This window comes from Podarcis filfolensis, assembly GCF_964270895.1.
Source record: "Podarcis filfolensis genome assembly, chromosome: 17".
Classification (NCBI taxonomy): domain Eukaryota; kingdom Metazoa; phylum Chordata; class Lepidosauria; order Squamata; family Lacertidae; genus Podarcis; species Podarcis filfolensis.
Window position 1 is genome coordinate 41,013,622 of NC_139621.1, and position 24,864 is coordinate 41,038,485.

The window sequence follows — 24,864 nt, forward strand, 5'->3', positions numbered from 1 at the left end:
ACAACACCAGAATTTGCCCTGCTAGGATTGTGTCAGGCAATTAGGATAGCCTGGAATGTGTGAAGGACTGCACCTGAGGAAATATTAATTTTTGGAACCTTTGATAGCTATCTTGTCTGTCCCCTCGTGTCTGCCTGTGTTATTTATTGGTGGATGGGGGTAAATAAAACTAGGCATCATAGGAGCCAACTCCGAGGGGCCGTGGGGGCTTTGGCCCCCTCAATGAAATATTTGAGGGGGCCAGGCCCCCACAAAGATGATGTGCATTCCCATTCAAATGGTGTGTGTGTGCTGCGCCATGGGATCAATTATGTGGGGACCCCCACAATCATTTATTCAAGTTGGCACCCCTGCTAGGCATAAGGAGTTTTTGTTTGCCTTAGCAGCTCAAAATTTCATTGCACAACAAGAGGTTCTGTGTACCTCGGGTTACATACGCTTCAGGTTACATATGCTTCAGGTTACAGACTCTGCTAATCCAGAAATAGTACCTCGGGTTAAGAACTTTGCTTCAGGATAAGAACAGAAATTGTGCTCCGGCCGCGTGGCAGCAGTGGGAGGCCCCATTAGCTAAAATGGTGCTTCAGGTTGAGAACAGTTTCAGGTTAAGTACGGAGATCCGGAATGAATTAAGTACTTAACCTGAGGTACCACTGTATTGGGGACCGCCTTATGTCAAGATGCGCTTCTATACTGTTTGCATTTTTAGTGTTTTTGTGATGACCAATGGTTTCTAACAAATAAACGTGGCTAGCTGCTGACTCCCTGCCATCTCTCTCCATGCCGTCCTTCCTTTCAGTTTTCGGGCGCGCTGGTCTCAGAGCAGGCGGGCAGGGGAGGTGGGAAAACCCGGCAGGGGGATGGAGTTGCAAGAAGCATCGAGAACTGGAGAGTGAAGCCCCCATGCTGCCAGGGGGCACAGATCCTTCCAGCGCTACTGTTCTATGATGCTATGCCCAGCATGCACAACCGCCTCCTGCCGACAGCATGCCTGGTGCCCGTGTGGAGGGACGCCATGATCATGCTGGCCCAGGGCTCATCCCTGCAAAGAGGAATCCTGGACCCGCCAGAATTTCCTTGCTGTGGATTAGAGCACGGCAGTGCTTCACATGCTTCACTTCGCCTCATCCTGTCGAGTCCTGGCCTTGACAGATACCCATGAAATCATTATCCTCCATTAGTTTGCCAGCACTCCCATCACCGCCATTAAATTAGGGAGTTTCCCAGTATGGGGAGGATCTGCTAAGGGAAGTAAATCCCATCAAAAATCCCACGTTAAGGGAGGCACATTGTGCTTCAGTTTCTGTGAAGGCGTGTGGTGATGTTTCACAGGCGCCACCTAGCACCACACACACAGCCTGCTTCTCTTTTGCTTCCGTTCACTCAAAGGGAAAGATACAGCATTCACAAAAAGCATTTAATCTGTTTTAAAACAGCTTTCTGGGGCAGAACGGGTGAAGTGCTGTGCAAAACAGTCGCGCCAAACACCATTTTCTTTGCGAATGTGAACAAGTGAGAGCAAGGAGGGCTGGGGTGGGATTTCCAATTACAGTGGTACCTCGGGTTACAGACGCTTCAGGTTTCAAACTCCACTAACCCAGAAATAGTGCTTCAGGTTAAGAACTTTGCTTCAGGATGAGAACAGAAATCGTGTGGCAGCAGCAGGCAGCCCCCATTAGCTAAAGTGGTACCTCAGGTTAAGAACAGTTTCAGGTTAAGTATGGACCTCTGGAACGAATTAAGTACTTAACCCGAGGTACCACTGTATTCAGTCTGCAAGATCCCAATACAGTGGTACCTCGGGTTAAGAACTTAATTTGTTCTGGAGGTCTGTTATTAACCGGAATCTGTTCTGAACCTGAAGCCCTATTTCTGGGTTAGCGGAGTCTGTCACCTGAAGCGTATGTAACCCGAGGTCCCACTTTATCACGGAGGGTCCTCCCTTCTCTCTGCCTCTCTCCCCAGACCGGCTCGCAAGGCGTGGCTCACCCCCCCCCATATGAATGGCGACGCCCCTCTTTCCTTTGGGGTCCAAGGGCCCCCCCGGCCTCGGCCTCCTGAGGCGGCGAGTTCCGCAGGCCGCCCGGCGCGAGGAATCCCGCCTCCTCCTCTCCGGCCCCGAACCTTCCCGGCAACGGGCGGCTCCCGCCTGGCTTCCGCTCGCCGGCTCCTCCGGGCCATGGCGGGGCCCCGGGGCGGGAGGCCGCTGGCCGTGCTCCTTCTGGCGGCGCTGCTTCGGGCGAGAGGCGCCCCGTCGGGTAAGCGGCGCCTCCGGTTTCGCGGGGAGCCCAGCTCGGCCTCTCTGCCCTTCCCCGCCTCTCCCGGGGGTCTCCCTGGGCGAGAGGCGGGAGCAAATGTCAAACCCAAATGGCCCTTGGCTCCCACTCACCCGGAGTGGGGAAAATGGAAGCCCGGTCCAGATTAGCCGATGGTTCCCGGGTGGGAGGCTGCCTGCTCGGGATGGGCTTCCTCGGAAGGAGGTCCTCCTGGATCCCTGGCTGTCGCTCGGCCCGAGTGCTGGTGGCCCGACTGCGCCCCGATCTGGACAGGGGGGGCACCGAACTGCTCTTGCCTATGCTCTGGTTCAAAAAAGGCAAAGGGCCCGAAGGACTCCGGGCTTGTGGAGCTCATCTCGCTTTACTGGCCGAGGGCGGCTGGCCTTTGTCTGCAGGCAGTTTTTCCGGGTCGTGTGGCCGGCATGACAAAGCCGCTTCTGGCAAAACCAGAGCAGCGCACGGAAACGCCGTTTACCTTCCCTCTGGAGTGGTACCTATTGATCTACCTGCACTTTTGGGCATGCTTTTGAACTGCTCGGTTGGCAGGAGTTGGGACTGAGCAACGGGAGCTCACCCTGTCCCATTGCAGGGATTCGAACCGCCAATCTTGTGACTGGCAAGCACAAGACATAGCTGTCAACTTCCAGATTTGAAAATAAGGGATCAGCAGCCTCCCCTGTCCTGGGGACAGTCTGCAGGATAGCTAACAATCCGGGTTAGCAGCGGGAAGCAGCACTGGAATAAGGGAATTTCCTGCAAAAAAGGGGAAGGTTGACAGCTGTGGCTCAAGAGGGTCAGTGGTTTAGACCACAGCGCCACCCGCGTCCCTACCCTATGCTCTGGTTGGATTACTGCAATGCCTTCTATGAAGGGCTGCCTCTGAAGACAGTTGGGAAACTTCGGCTAGTGCAGAATTCAGCGGCCAAGAGGGTTTGAGCATATTACACCGGTCCTGGTCCAACTGCACTGGCTACCAGTTAGTTTCTGGGCCCAGCGCAGTCCGCAATATCTCAAGGGCCGCCTCTTTCTGTATGAACCTACCCAGACCCTGAGAGCATCTTCTAAGGCCCTTCCTTGTGTGCCTCCTCCTCGAGAGGTCTAGAGAGCGGCAACACGAGAACAGGCCTTCTCCTATCTGGATTGAGCTTCAGCTTGTTGGCTCTCATCCAGTCCATTATGGAGGCAAGGCACTGGTCCAGCACTTCCACTGCCTCGCCTGCAGATGTCCAGGAGAAAGAGAGCTGAGTCTCATCCGTTTACTTCCTCTCTGCAGGAGAGCTACGGTCACCTCTTTTAATCTGCCGTGTTGACAATAACAGCCTCCAGGTGTTCTGCATGCCGGGCTTCCAGCATCCACCTGTGACCTACCACTGGGAATTAAAAAATACATTTCTTTCTGACCAGCCTGTGGTCAGCATTAAGGGAAGCCTAAAACCTTCTGAGCAAATCACATGTACCATAACCACCGCCAATTCAAATGCCAGCACATCCATCAGTGTGCAAAAGTGTTACCTGTCAGGTAAGTGTTTATCCCATTGGCCTTTATCGTTGTTTGCTTGTTTCCCACCATTTTCCTTCAGGGTGCATAAGGTGGCACAGCAGGCTGGGTCAAGCTGGTATAAGAGGCCCAGGCTAGATATACAATGTGGGGCCCATCTCAGTCATCTTTACCAAAGGGCCCCCCTTTGCCACCACCAGCGGGACTTGGAGTTGGCCACCCTCAAAATCGTAGGCCCATGCCCGTTGGCCCCCCTGGCTGCCTCCACTGCTCTGGCCTGGTGGCGCCCGTGATTCTTGCCCTCCACATTTAATTCCCACAACAAACCTGTGAGGTAGATTGGGCTGAGAGGCCGTGACTGGTCCAAGGTCAGGGCTGGGTGGGGATTTGAACCTGGGTCTCCCAGGTCCTAGTCTGACACTGCTGCACAACACTGGCTCTTTATGGAACTTGTGAACTTCCCTTCATTACTTAGTGAATACAGGTGGTTATTCAGCAAGATATGTAAAGCTACATTACACACACACACACACACACACACACACACACACACACACATATATACACACACACACACACACACACACACACACCACCACCACAGGGAAGCACCATCAGTTACCTGCTTCAGACATCTCTTCCCCTAGGCTTTCCCTGCTCATTAAGATGGACCCTGTCTTTTTGTATTTTACAATGCTTTGTTGCATGTTTACTGCAGTTTTCAATAGTTTATTGTATATTTGTAATGTCTTTTTCACATACTGCTTCAGGTTGTGTGTGTGTGTGTGTGTGTGTAGGAATGGCCTTAAATAACAATATAAAATCAAACACTAAAAAATATCCAACAATAGTCTGCGCTGGTGGGTCAGAACCCCCAGATTGCAGCCTAACCCACAATGGGTTACACCAGTAGGGCAACATTTTTTTTTAATTTTTAAGTAAGAAAGTTGAGGGGAAAGTCCATAAATGTCATGGTTTCTCCCTCAAATTCCTGGGAATTATAGTTTGGTATCTGCATTAATAATTCTGTTAGAGACTGCTACCCATCCCTCAACCATCAACCTTCCCAGGGGTCATTGGGAAGAAGCTATATCCCAAGAGAGAGGGAAAAGGAGCAAAACAGAGTGTGCATGAGGCAGATTGAGAAAGAAGTACAAATGCAGTAAAAAAAATTAAAACTAGGTTGCCTTTTGCATGTAGGGATTAAAGGTGGGTTCTTGGTCTTCTACCTTTATACCAATGTTCGGCAAGAAAGTTCAGCTGAACATTTTTTCACTGAAGGTGTTGAGTGTTTGGGGTTTGTTCTCCTCTGCATCCAAAAACATTGACCTGATCCATGAAATCAATCCAAAAGTATTGATTTGAGATGGCCCTTTTTTAACCTGTTGTTTTCAAATTTTCTTTCTAAGGAGTTACTGCTAACGGAAGAAATAGACGCATCACCCGAGTGCTGTTCATAATATGTGTCATCATGATGGTAGTAGTAAGCTGGTTCCTCCTGTATAGAAAATGTACGTCTATTCTTTATGGACTAACTTCTACATGCTATATAACACTCCTTTTAAAAAGTTCTGTTTGAAGCCATGGAACGAAACACCTACAAAATATATATGGGGCAATATATTTATTAGCATGGCCAGTGTGAAGCATCCTGGCAGAGAGCTTTTGATTTGCACGTAATTTCCCTTCTTTGGTGTATATAGGAACGTAAGAGGAGCCCTGCAGGATCAGGCCAGTGGCCCATCTAGTCCAGCATCCTGTTCTCACAGTGGCCAACTAGATACCCCGTCTTACATGGGGGTTACGTTCCAGGGATAGTGCATAAAGCCCAAATCACATCTAGTCAAAACAACCCCTTGGAATGCCCCTGCGGGAGCAATCTGACCTTCTGGAGCCAGCGCACTGAACTGGCCTCAAGCAAGACTACCACCTCAAGCAAGACCAAGAGCTTAAAAGCTCTTTCTCCGTTGGGAAGACCCTGCACACAAAAAAGGACTTTTAAGCTGTCCGGCTTCCATGCATTTAATTTGTGTGAGTTCAGCCTGCTGGCCATCAACAGCAGAAAGTTGAAATTGCATAGGTTAAACACACGCAAGTTACAAGTTGAATGTACTCTTTATAGTCCTTTTTATCAGCAGTCATTTTATCCCCTGCTTCGTTTTTATTTTCTGTTGCCTTGATTTTAAAAGGTGACAGATTCTACTTCCCCTGGCGAGGCAAAATAGTTTGTAGTTGCCTGTTAATATACCATGGTACCTTGGTTCTCAAATTTCATCTGTTCCGGAAGTCCGTTCCAAAGCCAAAGGGACGCGGGTGGCGCTGTGGGTTAAACCACAGAGCCTAGGCCTTGCCAATCAGAAGGTCGCAGTTTGAATCCCTGCGACAAGGTGAGCTCCCATTGCTCGGTCCCTGCTCCTGGCAACCTAGCAGTTCGAAAGCACACCAAAGTGCAAGTAGATAAATAGGTACCGCTCTGGCGGGAAGGTAAATGGCGTTTCTGTGCGCTGCTCTGGTTTGCCAGAAGCGGCTTAGTCATGCTGGCCACATGACCCGGAAGCTGTACGCCGGCTCCCTCGGCCAATAAAGCGAGATGAGCACCGCAACCCCAGAGTTGGCCACGACTGGATTAATGGTCAGGGGTCCCTTTACCTTTACCTTGGTTCTCAAACTTAATCTGTTCCAGAAGTCTGTTCCAAAACCAAAGCATTCCAAAACCAAGGCGCGCTTTCCCATAGAAAGTAATGCAAAATGGATTAATCCGTTATAGTCTTTTAAAAACAACCCCTCAAACAGCAATTTAACATGAATTTTACTATCTAACGAGACCATTGATCCATAAAACGAAAGCAATAAACAATGTACTGCAGTCACACAATCAATCATTCAGTAGCTGAACTGGGTTCCACACAGTCACAAAAACAAAAGAGCCACAAAAACAAAAATGCAAAATAAATAGCAAAAACAGACAGACTTCAGTGTAACACTCAAAACGGAAGTGTGGCACTCAAATTGGAAGCATAATACTCAAAATGGAGCATGTTCGACTAACGGAAAAAGTTCGCAACCGGAACACTTACTTCCGGGTTTGCAGTGTTTGGGTTCCAAGTTGTTTGAGCACCAAGGCGTTTGAGAACTTTGAGAACCAAGGTACCACTGTATCCATGTAGTCATTGCCTTCCACAGCATGAAGACTCAGGGTGGGTGACAATTAAAAGAGAATATAATATTCCTTCTATCTATCTATCTATCTATCTATCTATCTATCTATCTATCTATCTATCTTAGAACAAAAATAAACCAGATGAGGCCCTGCAACCTAATGTTGCAGCATGCAGTGCTTCTGAGCTTGGCCGCTTTGAGCTTCGTTTTTGTTTGTAAAACTTGGGTGGTGAATCCATGATCCTGCAGATGTTGATGTCAACTCCCATCAGCCCCAGTCAGCATGGAGAGTAGTCAGGAGCTGGATCTATACTTGCCTTTTAAACATTATTAAACATCCGTCCCATTTGGTTTCACTTCGTTTCCTTTCCACAACTTCTATCCTGTTTATAATATCTAGTTGCTCTGCAGTGCCCCCTCGTGCCACATTTTAATAACGCATGATTAATGTTCTAAGCTAAATATAATATGACCCTTACATTTTGAAACATTTTCTTAACCCTTTCCTAACATTATAAACCATGAATGTAGATCCGCCCAGGGAATAAAGGGAGCTGAAATCCAACATTATCTGGAGGGCCACGGTTTCTTCACCTCTGTTTTAAAGCAGGAGACTGAAATGTTCACAGAAGGTTAAAAAGAAAAGAATGCTTGAAACTAGGCTTTATTTTACCCATGGCAGAGTCCCAGTTTGGCACAGACACACCCCACACATTTGTGTACAGACAGACACATCTCAACACATTTGTTTGCAAAGGGCATAAAAAGCTGGTTTGAACAGGGACGTAGTAGTTCATATGAACAGGGCAAAACAGCCTTAAATCAAAACGTCTCCACAGCTGTTTCAGTTTTTCCAACTGAGACATACAGCACAATAACTGCAGATAAAATATGGCCCAAGGGACCAAAACGACACGGACCACCCCATTGCCAGCTGCACCTGAGAGCCCAAACCTCCATTAGCATCTTTATTTGAAAAGGTCTTATGCCATGAGCTTGTTGAGGAAAGGCGGACTATAGACAATCTTGGTTGTCGAACGTAATCCGTTCTGGAAGACCATTTGACTTCCGAAATGTTTGACAACAGAAAACTGAAAGCGGAAGCCTCATTACAATAGGGAAACTCAAACCGGAAGCTGCATAGGATGTTCGGTTTCCAAAAATTGTTTCAAAACCGGAGCAGTTGCTTCTGGGTTTTTGGCGTTTGGGAGCCAAAACGTTCCAAAGCGGAGGAACTGAGGTTTGACTGTATGCACTTACCGTATTTTTCGCTCTATAGGACGCACTCCAAAAATTAAGGGGAAATGTGTGTGCGTCCTGTGGAGCGAATGCAGGCTTCTTGGCTTCAGCGATAGCCACCTGAAGCCTTCGGAGCGCAGCGCGAGTTCCTGCTGCATTCTGGAGGCTTCAAGTTCCTTTCGCTGAAACCAAGAGAGTCTGGTCTTTGAGGCTGGCGGTGGGGGAAAACATCGCTTCCCCCCACTGCCGGCCCCACAAGCTCGGGGGGTAGCGGGAAGGTGGCGCGCCGCCTTTGTGCTGCTCCCTGACCTGGTCTTTGAGGCTTTTCCCTGAGGAGGGAGAAGGGACTGACTGGCCGTTTCAGTCCCTTCTCCCTCCTGGTCAAAACGCCCGCAGGAGAATTCCCCACCTCCCGCAATAGCAGGGAGAAGGTCTGGGAGAAGCGCACAGGCTGCGTGCAGCCTGTCTGCTGCTCCCAGAGCTGGGGGGAGGGGGAATCATATTTCCCCCCTTGATTTCCCCCTCTGAAAACTAGGTGCACCCTATGGCCGGGTGCGCCCTATGGAGCGAAAAATACGGTATATAAATGCCCTACTGCCTTTTAAAATAATTATTACAGCAAAGCCTAAAAGTACAGGAAAAGAGGATTCAGTCTTCAACACTGCTTAAATTACAAATGATTTTAATATGTGTTTTAGTAACCTGTCTTTCTTCCAACATCCTTACTATCATCTTACCCACCTCTTTATGAGCCTTTTGTTCTTGCTGTGGAGTATTTTTAATGCTCCAAACAGACCTCTCCTGAGAACGTTGGCAAGCAGGAAGATGTGTGGAACCTCAGGGAGGATTTAGCTGCTGTGTTTGGGGTTCTGCTTTAAAAATTGCACTTCAAGCCACTTCTTCATGTGTTAGTGGCCCAGAAAAAAGGCAGTTGCACGTGCCTAAATGTGCAGTTGTACACCTCTCTTTCTGGAACCACCCCCTCCCAAATGTCCCCCCCAGCACAAAATATATGTCAGGCAGTGGTGGTGGGGGTTGATTTTGAGTGGGGGAAATGATCCCAAAAGGGAAAGGATCCTCTGCTGCTGCTCCAATCACATTTGCAGTCTCTTGAGATTGCTCTTCATTAATCTGTCCTGTAACGCCAGCCTGGCCCTAAGCATAGTTTCATAAAAATGTATTATTGTTGCTCTCTGTTTCAGCAGCTCTTGCAGCGGAAAGATGAAAACAACCCTCACTGGAGCAAAGGGGCAGAACCGGTGTGTAGAATAAGGAATTTGACAGCACAGCTGATTTCTTTGGCTCCTGTTTTCTGCTTTTGACTCACATCTGGAATAATTATTTCATGAATCCATTGTATGGATTTTGTTTATTATATATTATTGATCCAGCAGGATCCACTTTCACCTCTTCCAAGGTGTTCATTCTTTTGCACTGAAATTTCAAAGACGAGAAGACATTTTGTCAAGTGGCTGTTCATATTTGATGCCGTGAGCTGGGTTTTTATTTTATTGCCAATATTTACTTTTAACGAAGTTGCAGGAAATTGGTAAGCAGGAATGGAGCAAGTTAGCGCTATTGAGATTCTTACAATTACAATTGGCTGTTGTTTAAGGAGAATTAGACGTGTGCCGGTGCATGCTCCTGATTTTCCTTAATTTCCATAAATACGTACAAAATATGCACAATTGCCTTCTTAATGGCGTATATTTTTTCCTCTCCTGCATGACCTGGTTGCATCCCTCTCCAGTGTCTTAGGTGATAAGGTTCAAGATTTGTCAAAGCACATTGGAATAGAACTGTTTGCACCCAAAAGCACTGAGAGAGTCTTGCAGCACCTTAAAGGGCATTTATTGTGGCATAGCCTTTGGTAGACTGTAGACCACTTCGTCAGATGTGCAGAATGTTATTTAGAGATAGAGATATATATGTTAGGGGTAATGTGCACATTTCCCAGCCGATACCCATAATATCCAGCAGGTCTTGGGGAATAGCTCAGGTGACCTTCATACATTCTGCTTGCTTGGGTTTTTTTTTAATCTCTTAATTCAGAAGTGCAGGCTGCCGTCCCTCAGGCTGCTTTTGACTGCCTAATTCTGCATCGATCACAGCCACTGAGCACTGGAAGAAAGGCTGGAGCTCCAGATAAAGATTTGTTTTCTTGGTGCAGGTGCAAATATTTTTATTTATTTACATTTTTAAATTTATACGCTTTATTTAATGACTTACAGGCATTACCGTGTGCCATGCAAACTCTAAAATATAATACAAGTATTAGTAAAAATATCATTGTATTATTAGATATTCCTACAATATCTTTAACACCAGACCTTTCACATCACAGTTGCATTTCATCGGTTGTATGTCATCATCTTTTGAAAAACTTACGTTAAATATCAGTCTGTTTTTCTTAAATATTGGAATTCTCTCTGAGATCTCAATTCCAAATAAGACCTTTTGCTTATGAAAATGTATAAATTTGTTTCCTTTATAGCAGCAAGCAGTCTTCTGGCATTTACGCTGTTATACCTAAGTTTTTAAAAATTATTATTAAAAAACCATATATAAGATTGTTGGATTCTATTGATTCATTTCCTCCCTAATCTTTTTATATGGGTGTATCATCCCAAGATAATGTTATAACTTTCAGCTGTTCTCTTTCTTAATTCTTGCTCTCTTAGAAGCTAACTCTGTTCAAAGATTTGCTGTAATTAATATATACAATATTTGCATTTGATATAGTCTGATTTTCAAATAGCATTTCCTCAACAATCGTTATTGCCATTTGCCAGTACGCTTTAGCCTTCCTACACTTCTATCTCATGTGAAAAAAAATCTACTTTAGGGGACAATTTTCACCAGGATCATGGAAGGTTTAAAAGTCTTTTCCCTACGATCACCTCCCTGCTGCTCAGCTGAGTGGGGAAAAGGAGTACAGACTGCGGGGGGGGGGGGGGATATTCTTTTGCCACATGAGATTAGGCAGTGAGCCAGAAGTGACCAGGATGTCATAGACCTCCCAGTTCTGAACTAGAAATTGAAAAGAAGGGCATGTTTTCAATGCATACCAGCCAGATAATAATAATAATAATAATAATAATAATAATAATAATAATAATAAATAATTTTATTTATATCCCGCCCTCCCCAGCTGAAGCCGGGCTCAGGGCGGCTAACAACAATAAAATAGTGCAACATTCTAAAAACATTATAAAAATTAATTAATTATGTGCTTAATGCCCTGTGCAAGAGCTGAGATAGGCACATTTCCCAAAGCCTGTTGGTGATGAGGCATACTGTCTGAAGAGTGTCCAAAATGCCGAGATGCGTACTCAACAACCCTCCCAAACTTCCTGGGGATTATTCTCCATGGATGCTTTAGTCGAGGTTCCTTCCTCGCAGGGGGTTGGGCTAGATGACCCTCAGGGTCCCTTCCAACTTTACGTTCATGATTCTGTCTATGTATCCAGGAAATGTGCAGAATTTCTTACGTAAGCCTCCTGATCAAAGAGATAAAATATTTATGTTTCTTAGATATACTAGTTCTTAATGTTTTAAATTAAAGCTGGAGTGCTGGTGTGGCTTAGATCTATTCAAGACATCTCTTTCTCTGGGTGGCTTAGAATAAGGCCTTTCTCTCTGCACCTGACTCCTGAGATGTGTTTAAGTTTTGAAAAGCTGATTTAATTTGTATTTATACTTCTTGTCACCTGCTGAGGAGATGAAGGGCAAGATATAAGTCTGAAAAATAAAATGCCTTATATTTTTAAGGTATGTAACAGCACAATGTATGTAAATGCTTTGAACACTCAAAGGTGCAACTAAAATGTACAGTGGTACCGCTAGATGCGAACGGGATCCGTTCCGGAGCCCCGTTCGCATCTAGAAGCAAACGTAACTAGCGATGGCACGTCTGCGCACGCATGCGTCGCTTTTTGCCACTTCTGCGCATGCGTGTGACGTCATTTTGAGCGTCTGTGCATGCGCAAGCGGCGAAACCTAGAAGTAACGTGCTCCATTACTTCTGGGTTGCTGCGGAGCGCAACTCAAATGCGCTCATCCCGAAGCACATTCAACCCGAGGTATGACTGTACAGTAATACCTTGGTTCTCGAACTTAATCCGTTCCGGGAGTCCGTTTGACTCCTGAAACCTTGGTTCGAAAACCAAGGCGCAGCTTCCGAATGGCTGCAGGAGCTTCTTGCACTCCAGCAGAAGCCGCGTCAGACATTTAGCTTCCAAAAAACTTTCGCAAACTGGAACACTTACTTCTAGGTTTGTGGCGTTCGGGAGCTAATTTGTTTGGCATCTAAGCCGTTCGAGAACCAAGGTATTACTGTACTAAGTTTGGGGTATGTGTGTTTGTTTTCATCTTCTTAAATTTTAATCAAAAGCTGTTTTGTACCAAACACTAAAATAAACTCCTACAGTCATTTTTGAAGTAGTTCTCTTACTCACAACGCTTCATTCTGGGAAATGAAACCAAAGAGCCACACTCAGAAACCCCAGGACTGCTGGCAGGGCAAGAGATCACACTAAGAATGTGCTAGGCTAACAAGAGGGTTAAACTGCTCTTGAGTCTTAAAGCTTGACAAGAGGGAGCATGTGCTCTTCATTTAAGAAAAAAAAAATTAAGAACGGAATATGCGCAAGAGGGACCCAAAACAAGTGTTGCAGCATATCTGCAGCCCCTAACGCGAACGCTCCTGTGGCGGAAATGAAGTTTTTCTTTAAAGAAAAGAAAGGAAAAAGAACATGCATGACACGGCGGGATTTTTAATCTCACAGCACAAGATGCCACCACCCCAATGCTCCACGAGACAAGAAGCTATTATATTAAGGGCTCAATAAGTCATTTCCTCCCCCTGTTCAGTCTCCTCTTTTAAAAGCAAAACTTTCAGTGCTCCATGACTTGGGGATCGTAGGCTTAAAACTCAGCTCGGTTATTCCCAGGACTTTGTTTTTTCAGCCGAAATTGGCCAGAACTCGTTTCCAGCACCTCTTTTTCTAGAAAAAATAGCTCTGCTTGTTCCTTTTCTCAATTCAGTGTGAAGCTGTTGGGGGGGGGGTGCATCAAAATACAGCATTTCATAAAACAGCAAAAAAAAAATGAACAGTTAAGCGATTTACACCCAGGCTCTGTTTCCAGTGGCCAAATCCTGGCTATGTTCAGGAAATTCTGGATGTATGGCAGCCCTACCCTAGGACCTGGCAAGAGAAATGCAGGATAGATGTCGTCTGATGTCTCTACACTGTTTCCCAGTGCTGTGGAGACCATGAGCTTGCAGGCTGCTGCTTATTAAAAAGTGTAGGAACTCTGAGACAACCCTTAGTGGGGGAAGAAAACTACCGTTATCTAGTTTCGTTTTGCGTTTACATGGCAGGCAGGAGCCAGAAAGACGCCTGCAGAGGTTGAGCAAAATCCTCACTTGGTTATACCAGATGTGAAGTCTTGATTTTGAATGATGTCTATAATTATTTAACAGCTCACTAGGAGTCCATCTAGTATATAGCATGATACAAGGAGTGGCACAACAGACCCCAAACTTTAAACCCAACAAGGCCCACCTTGGTCAACTGGTGTCACTGTTTCCTCATTGCTTGGAAACCGATGCTGTTTTCCCATTACAGTACTAAGGACACACAGTAGAATAGTGACACTAGGCTATGATCTGTCTAATGTAACTGGACAAATATTTGTCAGCCTGACACAAAAACAAGTGTCCTTTGGCACTATTATTGTAATTATTCTATATTTATTTATACCACTGCCTTTTTCCCTGACGGGGACTCAAAGCAGCTTACAGGTAAAAATAAAACACTTGTTTCATAATTTGTTGGAAGTCGCCCAGAGTGGCTGGGGCAACCCGGTCAGGTGGGCAACATATAAATAACAACAGGATAAAAAGAATAGTTTAAAAGCATTAATAGAATTAAAACTGCATCTATGATATATTAAAAACAAATTATTATTGATAATAATATTATACAGACAATCACACCGAAAACAGCACGGCGCTAGCCCTTTTATTATGTCCTCTCAAGGCAAATCTTAAAAAATGTAGTATAAACACCGACAACTGGGAAACACTGGCCTGCAAGAACAGCCATTACCAAAGGTTTTGAAGACACTCGAACTCAGGACAGAAGGGAGAAACGCGCTAAGAGGAAGGCATGCTTGGCAAACCCTCACCGTGATCAACTCCCGCCCAGAAACCTACGTCTCCACTGCGGAAGGACGTGTGGATCCAGAATTGGCCTCCACAATCACAGACTCACTTTTAAAACCATGTTTATGGAAGACGTTCTTACTCTGTTAAGTGGGATCGCCAAAGAAGAAAAATTAAAAGTAATCAGTTCCCCAAAGCCTTTTGGAACAAGAGGGTCTGCCTGCCCAGCAAGGAGGAAGCTGGTCTAGCTTCTCTGGGGAATAAGTTCTGAAGTCTGGGAGCAGCCACCGGTGGAAGGCCCCACGCCCCACTTTTTAGACAACGCTCAACTGCCCTCAACCTTCTGTAGGTCCAGAACTCATGGAAGGAAAGGTCTCCAAGGGAACAGGCATGGCGCATAGCATTCACCAGGTGGCTCCCTCTGCAAAGAATTGCAGCACTGACACCATTCTCAGATCAGAGTCATCGTGAACACACACCATAGCACTCTGCCAGCTTCAATGGGGCTGAGAAACCTGAAGAACTTTGAAACCGCTGCATGGAATTTCACCAAGCTGAGGGTACCTTGCCTTCTTTGCCAAGCCTGAATGAAGTACTTCAATAGTTTCCACCAAAATTGGAAAGAAATACGCAAATTAACAAAAGGGAGTAGAAGGGCATATGGGTGGCAGTTTTTATTGTGCTGCAGGCATATTTATAGACCTTATCAGGTAGCTCATGTATGCCAAGTTATTAAATCAGCAGGTGTCCTTTTTAGAAGCAATAGAGCTCTGGCACTTATCATGAGAGAAGCCTTCTTGCTGTTTGCCTTAAATAATTTTATTTTTTCCTTAATAAATAAACTTTCGTTTATTCTATCTGCTCAGCTGCTCTCAATGTTCTCTATATCATAAAAACCCACACAGGTAGTTTTCAAAAACCCTACATTTCTCTTTGTTATGAATATATTTCTATTTACATAGGTATTCCCTTGAGAATGTAGAAATCACAATGTGCTTTTGGTGGTTCTGTTTAATTTTGGAGCTGATGAGGTTCTATTAGAAGGAGAAACTGGAAACTCAGGACAAAATAATGTCGTCTTTACCTGGTTATTTCAGGACTTGGGCCAACCCGAATTGTGAGTTTTGTAGCATTTGGTGCTTGCATAAGACAATTTCTCCCCCTTTCTCACTGTCCCACAGTGCTAAAGGGCTTGGCTTTGGGGCTGAATATTCACACTTTATTACTACATAGCTGGAGAGCTTCTTAATCTTGTGGCATGCATCCCCCTGAACCCACCTGCAGGATACTTGCCCCCCAGCTGTTGGGGGATCAAGCACACTAATTCCCTTTCCATCTCCCTCTATCTTTCATCAGTAAACTGACATTGTTGGCATTCCAGGGCTCTACTGCCCTCGGCCAGCCATCCCCTCAATTGCAAGACTCACAAGTGCCTTATTTGAGAATCTGCTTAAAAGCCTGTTGGCTAAACGTGGGGAATACGCAGATCTGAAAGGGCCACAAAGGGTAAACCAACCAAAAGGAATGCCGAAGAGTTTGCTAAAACAGTAAAAGCACCTACAGCTTATTAAGTAGCGGGTGGACAAAGCAGACGGCACAGAGATTTCTCCAAGTGGTTCTTTATAGTAAGCTGGAACTGAACTGAACTGAGCAGCTCAGCCGGCCGGCTTTTATAGGCAGCCGCCTGTCAACATTGTAACAAGAACACCCCAGGGTTTCCCCCCTGAAGGAACTGAGGTGGACCTGAGTGAAAACTATATACAGTGGCACCTCGGGTTAAGAACTTAATTCATTCCGGAGGTCCGTTCTTAACCTGAAACTGTTCTTAACCTGAAGCACCACTTTAGCTAATGGGGCCTCCTGCTGCTGTCGTGCCACCACCGCCATGCGATTTCTTTTCTCATCCTGAAGCAAAGTTCTTAACCTGAAGCACTATTTCTGGGTTAGCGGAGTCTGTAACCTGAAGCATCTGTAACCTGAGGTACCACTGTACCCAATACCCCTGGTGGGCAGGGTGAGCACTTCAAGACATAACACAGCTGTTGTTCGTAACTCAGAGAAGGTTTGGGAACCTTCAAGCTTCCAAGAGGTCCACAGTTTAACCTCCGAGGATGCTGAGCCATGGTTCAATGCCACGAAGGCTGAACTTGATTCCTTAGAGAGGAACAAGACATGGGAACTAGTTCCAGGCCTGCCCAGGCCACAAAAGCTTTACCAAGTTCAGTTATTGCAAAAGTTTTTCAGTGTTAGTTTTATGCATTTTTAAAAAATCACCATGGTATTTAACAATAATATCTTATGTCCTTTAGAATAGAAATTATGAATTGTATAATTTTAAATACACATCATCATCCTTGGGTTCACTCAGTTTTGTTTATAACACTCTTCCATTTTCTTCTACTTGTGAGGGTGGGGGATGGAGGAGCCAAGGGCCGCTCTTCATCGAAATCTGGCCCTCCCCACCCCAATACCTGGAAACTGTATGTTGGAGAGTCTAACACACCTGGAATCGTCATGAGCCAGAAAACCCGCCCAAAAAGGCTTCCTGCTCATGGGGAGCAAGTCTAAGCAGCTTGTAATCTAAGGGCAGATCTCTTTTGGTTTGCTGGTGCTGCTTGATGAAGGCTAGTTAGGTCTGAAATAAGTCATGAGCTCGGAGAGTTGAGCATTGGACTCAGGATTTTGCGGGTTCAAGGCCCACGTTGCGGGGAAAAGATCACCCGAGGGAGTTCATGGCTGAGCAGGGATTTTGGGGGTGTGTACTGGAATCTGGGTTTTCATCATGTATGGGGTGTGGGTCTCGAAGAGAAGAGAAAAGAAGAGAATAAGTATATTAGCAGATGGTGAGGTGAAGAATGTAGGTTTCAGCAGAAGTCAAATTGTAGCAGAATGGAAACAGTGCTGTTTGCAACAAATACGAGATAGGATGGAAATGGCTGCCTTCTTACATCTCTTGTGCAGATGCATGGCAAGATTGTCTTGCCGGTGCCTCTGCTCCAACCCTAACATTGCACCAGCCCTCAAATATACCAACACAGGATGTCAGTATTCGCTGTTGATACAATGCCACAATGTTTGCAGAGTAAAGCAAACACAACGATAGGCCTCTGTTTCAAGGAACCTGCATTCTTAAAACCAGACGGCAGGTGGAGGTAGCCACAGAAGGAGGGGTTAGAAGCACAAGACACAAATAACGACTCCAAATCGTAGGAGCATTCAAGCAAGCTGCACAATTTCCTCTGTTACACAAGCCTTAAAGGGACGGGAGCAGCCCTGTTCTCTTTGGCATTCTGCCGCTCTACTCTTGTGGCATCCTTGCGGAGCCAGCTGAGAGCAAGGGAAATGCTTCCTGCCGTCACTCCAGTGTGGTGTGTGGTAAACAAAAATTGCCCCTTTCCCTTATGGGGTATCCAAGAGCCCGTATGGAGTCCTTACATGGGTTCCCTATTGGTAGGAGAAGATAACAGAGGCCAACCAGAGAATATTGGGAAGCAAAGCAGCTCGTAAGCCTGATCTTTATCGATCTGTTGCACCGGAGAGGAGGAACCCAGAACAATGGCGCACAAGGCCTTATAAAGACTTTTGAAATTGCCACCCCGTAGATCAAGACCACCCCCAGAAACATCATACATACATCACAGAAGGGGTGTAGCTCAAGACCACCACCCCAGATACATCATACCTACATCACAGAACAGGCGGTCTACAGCAGAAATCTGAGTGCTTTGTTTACCTCCTGTCTGCCAGGTTACCTGTGTAATGGTCACTTGATTGGATTGCCTGGGGAGCCTGGCCAGTCTTTTGTAAGGATAAATCCTTAGTTCTTGGGCCAGGTCACAGGCTCACACCCTATTCATATCATAAATGTGCCCTTAAGACAGGATTTGTGAGGAAAGAGACAATGGGGAGGTTTCCCACTTTGACCTTGCAGAGAAAACATTTACTCAGTTTAGGAATCAAAATGGTTCCAGGTTGGTCTGCCTGTGCTGATCTATGAATGGGCTTGGTTGGTACATTTATGAACATTACCATATACCATAAAATTCCTATCACAGGTGCAATTGAAGAGGAAAAATGAAGGCAAGCAGCCACAGAATATGGCCATGCTCAGAGGCATAATTAGGGTCCTTTGTGCCCATGGCAAGGAGCTGCATCGGCACCCCCTACCAGGAAAAAATCTGATAAGTAACTGAGGAATGTTCCTGGAGGATTTTTCCACCACCTCCTAGGATGGCGCACCTCTGCCCACACCATACATTTAAAGCACATTTATACTAACCACATTAACAAGTCATGGCTTCCTCCAAAGAATCCTGGGAACTGTAACTCACCCCTCACAGAGCTAGAATTCCCAGCACCCTTGACAAAATGCCATTCCCAGGATGATTTGGGGGAAAGCTGTGCGCCTGGAATGCAGTGTGTGGATGCGACCTAAGAGGGGCAAAAATATTGTTCCTAACCCCCCCCCTCCAAGTACTGCTGAGGGGGTTTCTCTTTGCAGACTACAAGTGGGGTGGGAGGAGGGTATTTCAGCTTCCTTTGCAGAGCTGGGGGGAACTTGGGTGCCTTGGGCTGTCCTGCACCGGACACTTGGCTTCAAGGGCTCCGGGAAATCCTGCTCAGTGCCCCACCTAACACGGAAAGGTTTCAGGCACGGGGAGTTCCACAGGCCTCAGATTCCCAGCTCAGAGTACGTATGTGTGGCCAAGGAGTGGGAGATCTCTCTTCTCTGGACGGCATCCCAGTCAACATGTGCACAGGAAAGCTCTAAACTCAACAGATCACTGGGTGATCAGATACAACTGTGGCCGTAATCCAGGTCGTGAACAGAACCATTTGACAGAACCACGGAAACCTTCAGGGCAGAGTTGTCTTTGTGTGTGTGAGAGAGAGAGAAGGTTGTGAGACCAGAGGGCAGAGATTCTGTGCGGTGCTGATTTTTCCTGGAATCTGCTTTTCTGCTCCAGGCAGCCATTAATCTAATATTAAGCCCCTTAACCTTTCTAATTGTTCTCTTTCAGTGTCAGCTGGTTGCTTATTAACCTTTCAATCTCTTCTATAATGCGGTTACTGCTGACTCCGGTTAGTCCTGGCTCCACAGACATATTACCTCCAGCAGCGAATTGTTTGTCCTCGTACTTGCCTGCCTTTTTCCCTTTTAATAATAATAATTGTCCCTAAGAGGCCGCTCTGAGCCGGGATGACTGGGTCGGCCTCTATAAATAGCCCCTTATTAACCTTGCCTCCTTCGTAGATGAGACTTCCTTGGTCCACTTTGCTGCATCCCATCTTAATACCATAAGTAGGACTTGCAGGATCAGGCCAGTGGTACATCTAGTCCAGCGTCCTTTTCCTCCCAGTGGCCAACCAGATGCCTCTGGCAAACCAGCAAGCAGGATTTGAACCCAATAGCCCCACCCCACAGTGCCCAGCAACTAGTATCCAGAGACATTGCAGCCTCTACCTGTGAAGGCAGATAATAGTCAACATGGCTGGTAGCCACGGATCGCCCTTTCGTCCATGAAGTTGCCTAATTCTCTTTTAAAGCCATCTTTAGGTTGGTGACCATCCCTGCCCCTCGTGGAAGTGAGTTCCATCGTTTAACAATGTGCTGCATGAAGAAGGACTTTATTTTCTCTTTCCTGAAACAACATTTGGCTTCACGGGATGCCCAGCCTATAACACTCTGTGTTAAGGGATACGTATAAGGTATACTTGTAAGTATAGATGTCACGCACAATATGATGAAACAGTCTTTCTTTATGCAGGTGGCACTGTGGTCTAAACCACTGAGCCTCTTGGGCCTGCCGATCAGAAGGTTGGCGGTTTGAATCCTCACGACGGGGTGAGCTCCCGTTGCTTGGTCCCAGCTCCTGCCAACCTTGCAGTTCAAAAGCACACCAGTGCAAGTAGATAAATAGGTACTGCTGCAGTGGGAAGGTAAACGGTGTTTCTGTGCGCTCTGGTTTCCGTCAGAGTGTTCTGTTAAACCGGTTTACACATGCTGGCCACATGACCTGGAAAACTGTCTGTGGACAAATGCTGGCTCCCTTGGCCTGAAAGTGAGATGGGCACAGCACCCCACAGTCCCCTTTGACTGGACTTAACCATCCAGGGGTCCCTTACCTTTACCTTTTTACCTAGCACATGTAATGGCACCCCCATCGTTCTGCCCGGACGCTGAGGTCCAGCTCCGAGGGCCTTCTGGTGGTTCTCTCAATGGGAAGAGTGAAGCTACAGGGAACCAGGCAGATGGCCTTCTTGGTAGTGGCGCCCACCCTGTGGAACACCTTCCCGTCAGATGTCAAGGAGATAAGTAACTATGCAATCTTTAGAAGACATCTGAAGGCAACCCTGTATAGGAAGCCTTTTGGTGTGTTATGTTTTATTATGTTTTTATATATGTTGGAAGCTGCCCAGTCAGATGGGCAGCAGGGCACACATATTATTATTATTATTATTAATTGCCTTGAGGCCTAAATGATTGGAATTTATCTTAATGATCCATTCTAGTTCGTATATATCTGCCAGCTATGGATAACACTGCATGCATCTGATGAAGTGGGCTCTGGGTCATGGAAGTTATGCCACAATAAATCTATTCAGTCTCTAATGTGCCCCAGGACTCTTTGATGTTCTTCAGCAATACATGGCCACTCCTCTGGACGATGCTATGAACCATAGGACTTCAACATCCAGGCTCACTGCAGCCGGACTCCTCGCCTTTGTGATGTTTCCATCCCAAACTGGGGAGGAGCCTCCAGTTCCTTTCCTGCAGTCAGACATCAACCAGCCTGATCGCGTCGGAGTCTTTGAACAGCAACAATGACGCCTCTGTCCTCCCAGATTAGCAGCTGAGCCGGAGCCGGGCTGGAGTCACGTGCCCTTTGCTCTGAGCCGCAGTCTGCACAAAAAGAGAGGCTGCCTCTCTCTCCCCCGCTTCCCTAGTTGTTGCTGCCATTGTGTATTTGCCAACAAGGTTCAATCTCCTTGAAGTTCATCATCTGCGGCTTAGACTTGCATTAGACGGGTGAGGGAGGATGTAAGGCTCAAGGTGAGGTCTGCTAATAGGGTTTGAACCAAGGCCAGAAGACACCAGAAGTTTCCCTAGCAGCTCCTTCTTCTGTCCCAAGGCAGCCTGCTGCTTGCATCAGCCCCCTCCCCAAAATTCATATGCATAAAGGTAAAGGGACCCCTGACCATTAGGTCCAGTCGTGACCAACTCTGGGGTTGCAGCGCTCATCTCGCTTTACTGGCCAAGGGAGCCGGAGTACAGCTTCCAGGTCATGTGGCCAGCAGGACTAAGCCGCTTCTGGCAAACCAGAGCAGCACACGGAAACACCGTTTACCTTCCCACCGGAGTGGTACCTATTTATCTACTTGCACTTGACGTGCTTTTGAACTGCTAGGTTGGCAGGAACAGGGACTGAGCAACGGGCGCTCACCCCGTCGCGGGGATTTGAACCACCGACCTTCTGATCAGCAAGCCCTAGGCTCTGTGGTTTAACTCACAGCGCCACCCGCGTCCCTGCCCATAATCCTGCCCATATTGTTGCTGGCGTCCATCTGTCTCAAGAGAAAATGAAGTGCACCTCCAGGGATGCAGTCAAACTGCTGCATTAGCAGTACTGAAGTGACCACCCTGGGGGGCAAGGCTGGGCGGTGTGTAGGGGGGCCCTGGGCTGCCCAAACGACAAGACCCACCCCCCTCAGCCTCTGATATGAACCAAAGGAAAGCAGAGCAATACATTTGGCACCAGCTTGGCTGCAGGAGTTGTCGGAAGGAGGCGTACAAGACACCATCCTCCAGATTTGTGTAGGATTTACTCCTTAGCCTTTTCCCCAAAGATGTCCCTCAAGGCAGCAGAGGCTTAGGATCAGAGTCTTCCTTCTCCTAGAGAGGCTCCCTTCTCAGGTTGATGAGCCCCAGCAGAAGCCACTTTCTAGACCATTGGACCCACATTTGGTCTCCTTGGCTCGATCCACTGGAGTCTGTTTTCACATGCAGGGGAAGTCCCTGACTCCCTCACCTGGCTTAGCAGGCCAGTCAAAGCTGTTTCCCAGGGTTTCGCCGCAGTCCCATGCTGGCAGCTTCTAGGAGCCACAGGTGGGAGCTGAGTGCAGGGTGGGGACCAAAGGTGGACAACCATGACGTGTCTTCCATCAGAGGTGCTGCCCCTCCCCAATCACCCCATACATCCTAACCCTAGAAATGTTGTTGTTTCGTCATTTAGTTGTGTCCGCCTCTTTGTCACCCCCTGGACCAGAACACGCCAGGCCCTCCTGTCTTCCACTGCCTCCCTCATGCTGGTCACTTTGAGAACACTGTCCCACCATCTCGTCCTCTGTCGTCCCCTTCTCCTTGTGCCCTCCATCTTCCCCAACATCAGGGTCTTTTCCAGGGAGTCTTCTCTTCTCATGAGGTGGCCAAAGTCTTGGAGCCTCAGCTTCAGGATCTGTCCTTCCAGGGAGCACTCAGGGCTGATTTCCTTAAAACCCTTGAAATACTGTGATAATATAAGCATGGCAGTTGTGATGCCTTTAAAAAGCAGAAGGGAACACTGCACTAAGAGCTGATTCACCTGTGCAAGAGAGACTATATCCCACAGGTAGGCACTCTGTGGAATGCCCTCCTCCTGCCAGCCCTGTCATGTCCCTGCCCAGTCATGCAGGATGCGTCTGTTTTCCTGCATCTCCTTTATGGAGACACACCACAGAATGTGGACCACATGTGCTGGGCCTTTATACTAGCGTCACATCTACACCACATGCTGAAAGCACTTTTAACACAGATTTAAAGCACATGGCTTTCCCCAAGAATCCTGGGAACTGTAGCTGACTCCTCCCAGAGCAGCCGTTCCCAACATTGTTAACAAACTACAGTTCCCAGGATAATTCACAGCGGGAGCCATGCGTTTGAAATGTGCTTTAAATGTGCGGTGTGGATAGGACCTATCTCCCATCCTTAAGCTAAAGGCCCTGTAGTGATTGGCCCTTGCACACTTTGTTCTGACCAAACTAAGCCTCCTAGGACACATCAGATGGTTTCATTTGGTCCGAATTGAGTATCCGCTTCCAGAGTTAACACTAAATACATTACTTCTGGTAAACGAGGCACCAGAGCTGCCAGAGGGACATGAATATTTGCGCCCTGGGCTTTTGAGACTCGTCTACCCATGTGCTGTCTGAAACCAAAGGGGGGCGTTGGTTGACAGATGTGAAATACTTTTCAGCTCTCCTCCCCCCACTCTTTCAAAAGGCATGTGAGGAGGGGCCCAAACTTGTCACATCACTGCCTGTGCATGTTTTTGAAGGGAATGGCTCTCTTCTTTATTATTTGATCAGCTAGCCAATCCCCATCCTCCGTTACACCTCTGAGCAGGTCACCCGTGAAGCAAGACGAGGAGACCACCTCAGGTGGCAGGATCTACATTGGCAGCAGATGTCAACCTTTATTCCCCACTTATTCCTGATGTAGGTTTTCACTCAGTTTTTCTTCCCTGGTGTGGAGAGCTACATTTTGGGGTTTGCCTCAGGCGTCAATCTGCCTCTGAGTGCAGACCCTCCAAGTGTCCCTATTTTCCAGGGACAGTCCCAGATTTACAGAAGCAGTCCCAGTTTCTGATTTGATCCCGGAATGATCCCCTTAGGAGCCCATATTTTCACTGGAGAAATGTTGGAGGGTATGCGAGCACAACTTTAAAACAAGGAAAAGGCTTGTCTGCAGGATATAATCAAAGATGCTTCCAAAAGATCCCACTGAACACTGGCTACTGAAGAATTTAAGGCAGGGGTAGGCAAACTAAGGCCCGAGGGCTGGATCCGGCCCAATCGCCTTCTCAATCCAGCCCGTAGACGGTCCAGGAATCAGCGTGTTTTTACATGAGTAGAATGTGTCCTTTTATTTAAAATGCATCTCTGGGTTATTTGTGGGGATAGGAATTTATTCATTTTTTTTTCAAAATATAGTCCAGCCCCCCACATGGTCTGAGGGACAGTGGACCGGCCCAAGGCTGGAAAAGGTTGCTGACCCCTGATTTAAGCGCAGTACTACTGTTATGTACAACAGCCAGCCAGCCTAGCTCCTTCTTTCCAGTATGGAAATAATGACTTGAAACAGATAAATCGTAATCAAGTAAATGGTAATCAAGTAACTTCTCCTAACGAATCAGCTGAGGAGCCATTGCCCCTTTCCAAAGCTAAGAGAGGCTCTGGACGCCTCCAAAGGTTCAAAGCTTTATGGCACTTCCTGGCACCTGTGACTTTTTTTTATGACTTCTGGAAACTGATTAACCTGGCAGCCTCAGCCTCCAAAAGGTAATGTTCCTGCAGCAGTTAAACATTTACCCACCTGATGATGTGACACGAAGAACAAAAAGTTCAGAGAGGTGTGTAACCTCCCTGTTTGAAATGAACTTTCCCCTTTCTCGCGGAAAAGTAAAAATAGCCCTATAGACAATTGTCTGCATCGCCCTAGGATCCCACCAGCTGGCTCTTGCCTTCCTTGTTGGGCGAGAAGTCAA

General features: G+C 46.9%; 2 protein-coding genes across 5 annotated transcripts in view; one reads left to right on the forward strand and one right to left on the reverse strand.

Annotated features, from left to right (window-relative positions):
• Positions 1–24,864, reverse strand: part of PLA1A (phospholipase A1 member A) — a 115,565-nt gene that overhangs the window by 20,123 nt on the left and 70,578 nt on the right. The gene's annotated exons all lie outside the window — the stretch shown is intronic.
• On the forward strand, positions 1,976–10,742 carry LOC310752934 (uncharacterized protein). Of its 4 annotated transcripts, none has more exons than XM_083594112.1 (4): positions 1,976–2,258; positions 3,550–3,795; positions 5,184–5,285; positions 9,378–10,742. In XM_083594112.1, the coding sequence occupies exons 1-4, from the start codon at positions 2,000–2,002 to the stop codon at positions 9,395–9,397; spliced, it is 627 nt and encodes a 208-aa protein (XP_083450238.1). In that variant the 5' UTR covers positions 1,976–1,999; the 3' UTR covers positions 9,398–10,742. The 4 variants fall into 4 exon arrangements, 2 of the variants coding, with proteins under 2 accessions (XP_083450238.1, XP_083450239.1); XM_083594113.1 differs by having other exon boundaries at positions 2,171–2,258; positions 9,375–10,742; XR_014543050.1 differs by lacking the exon at positions 1,976–2,258 and adding an exon at positions 3,053–3,069.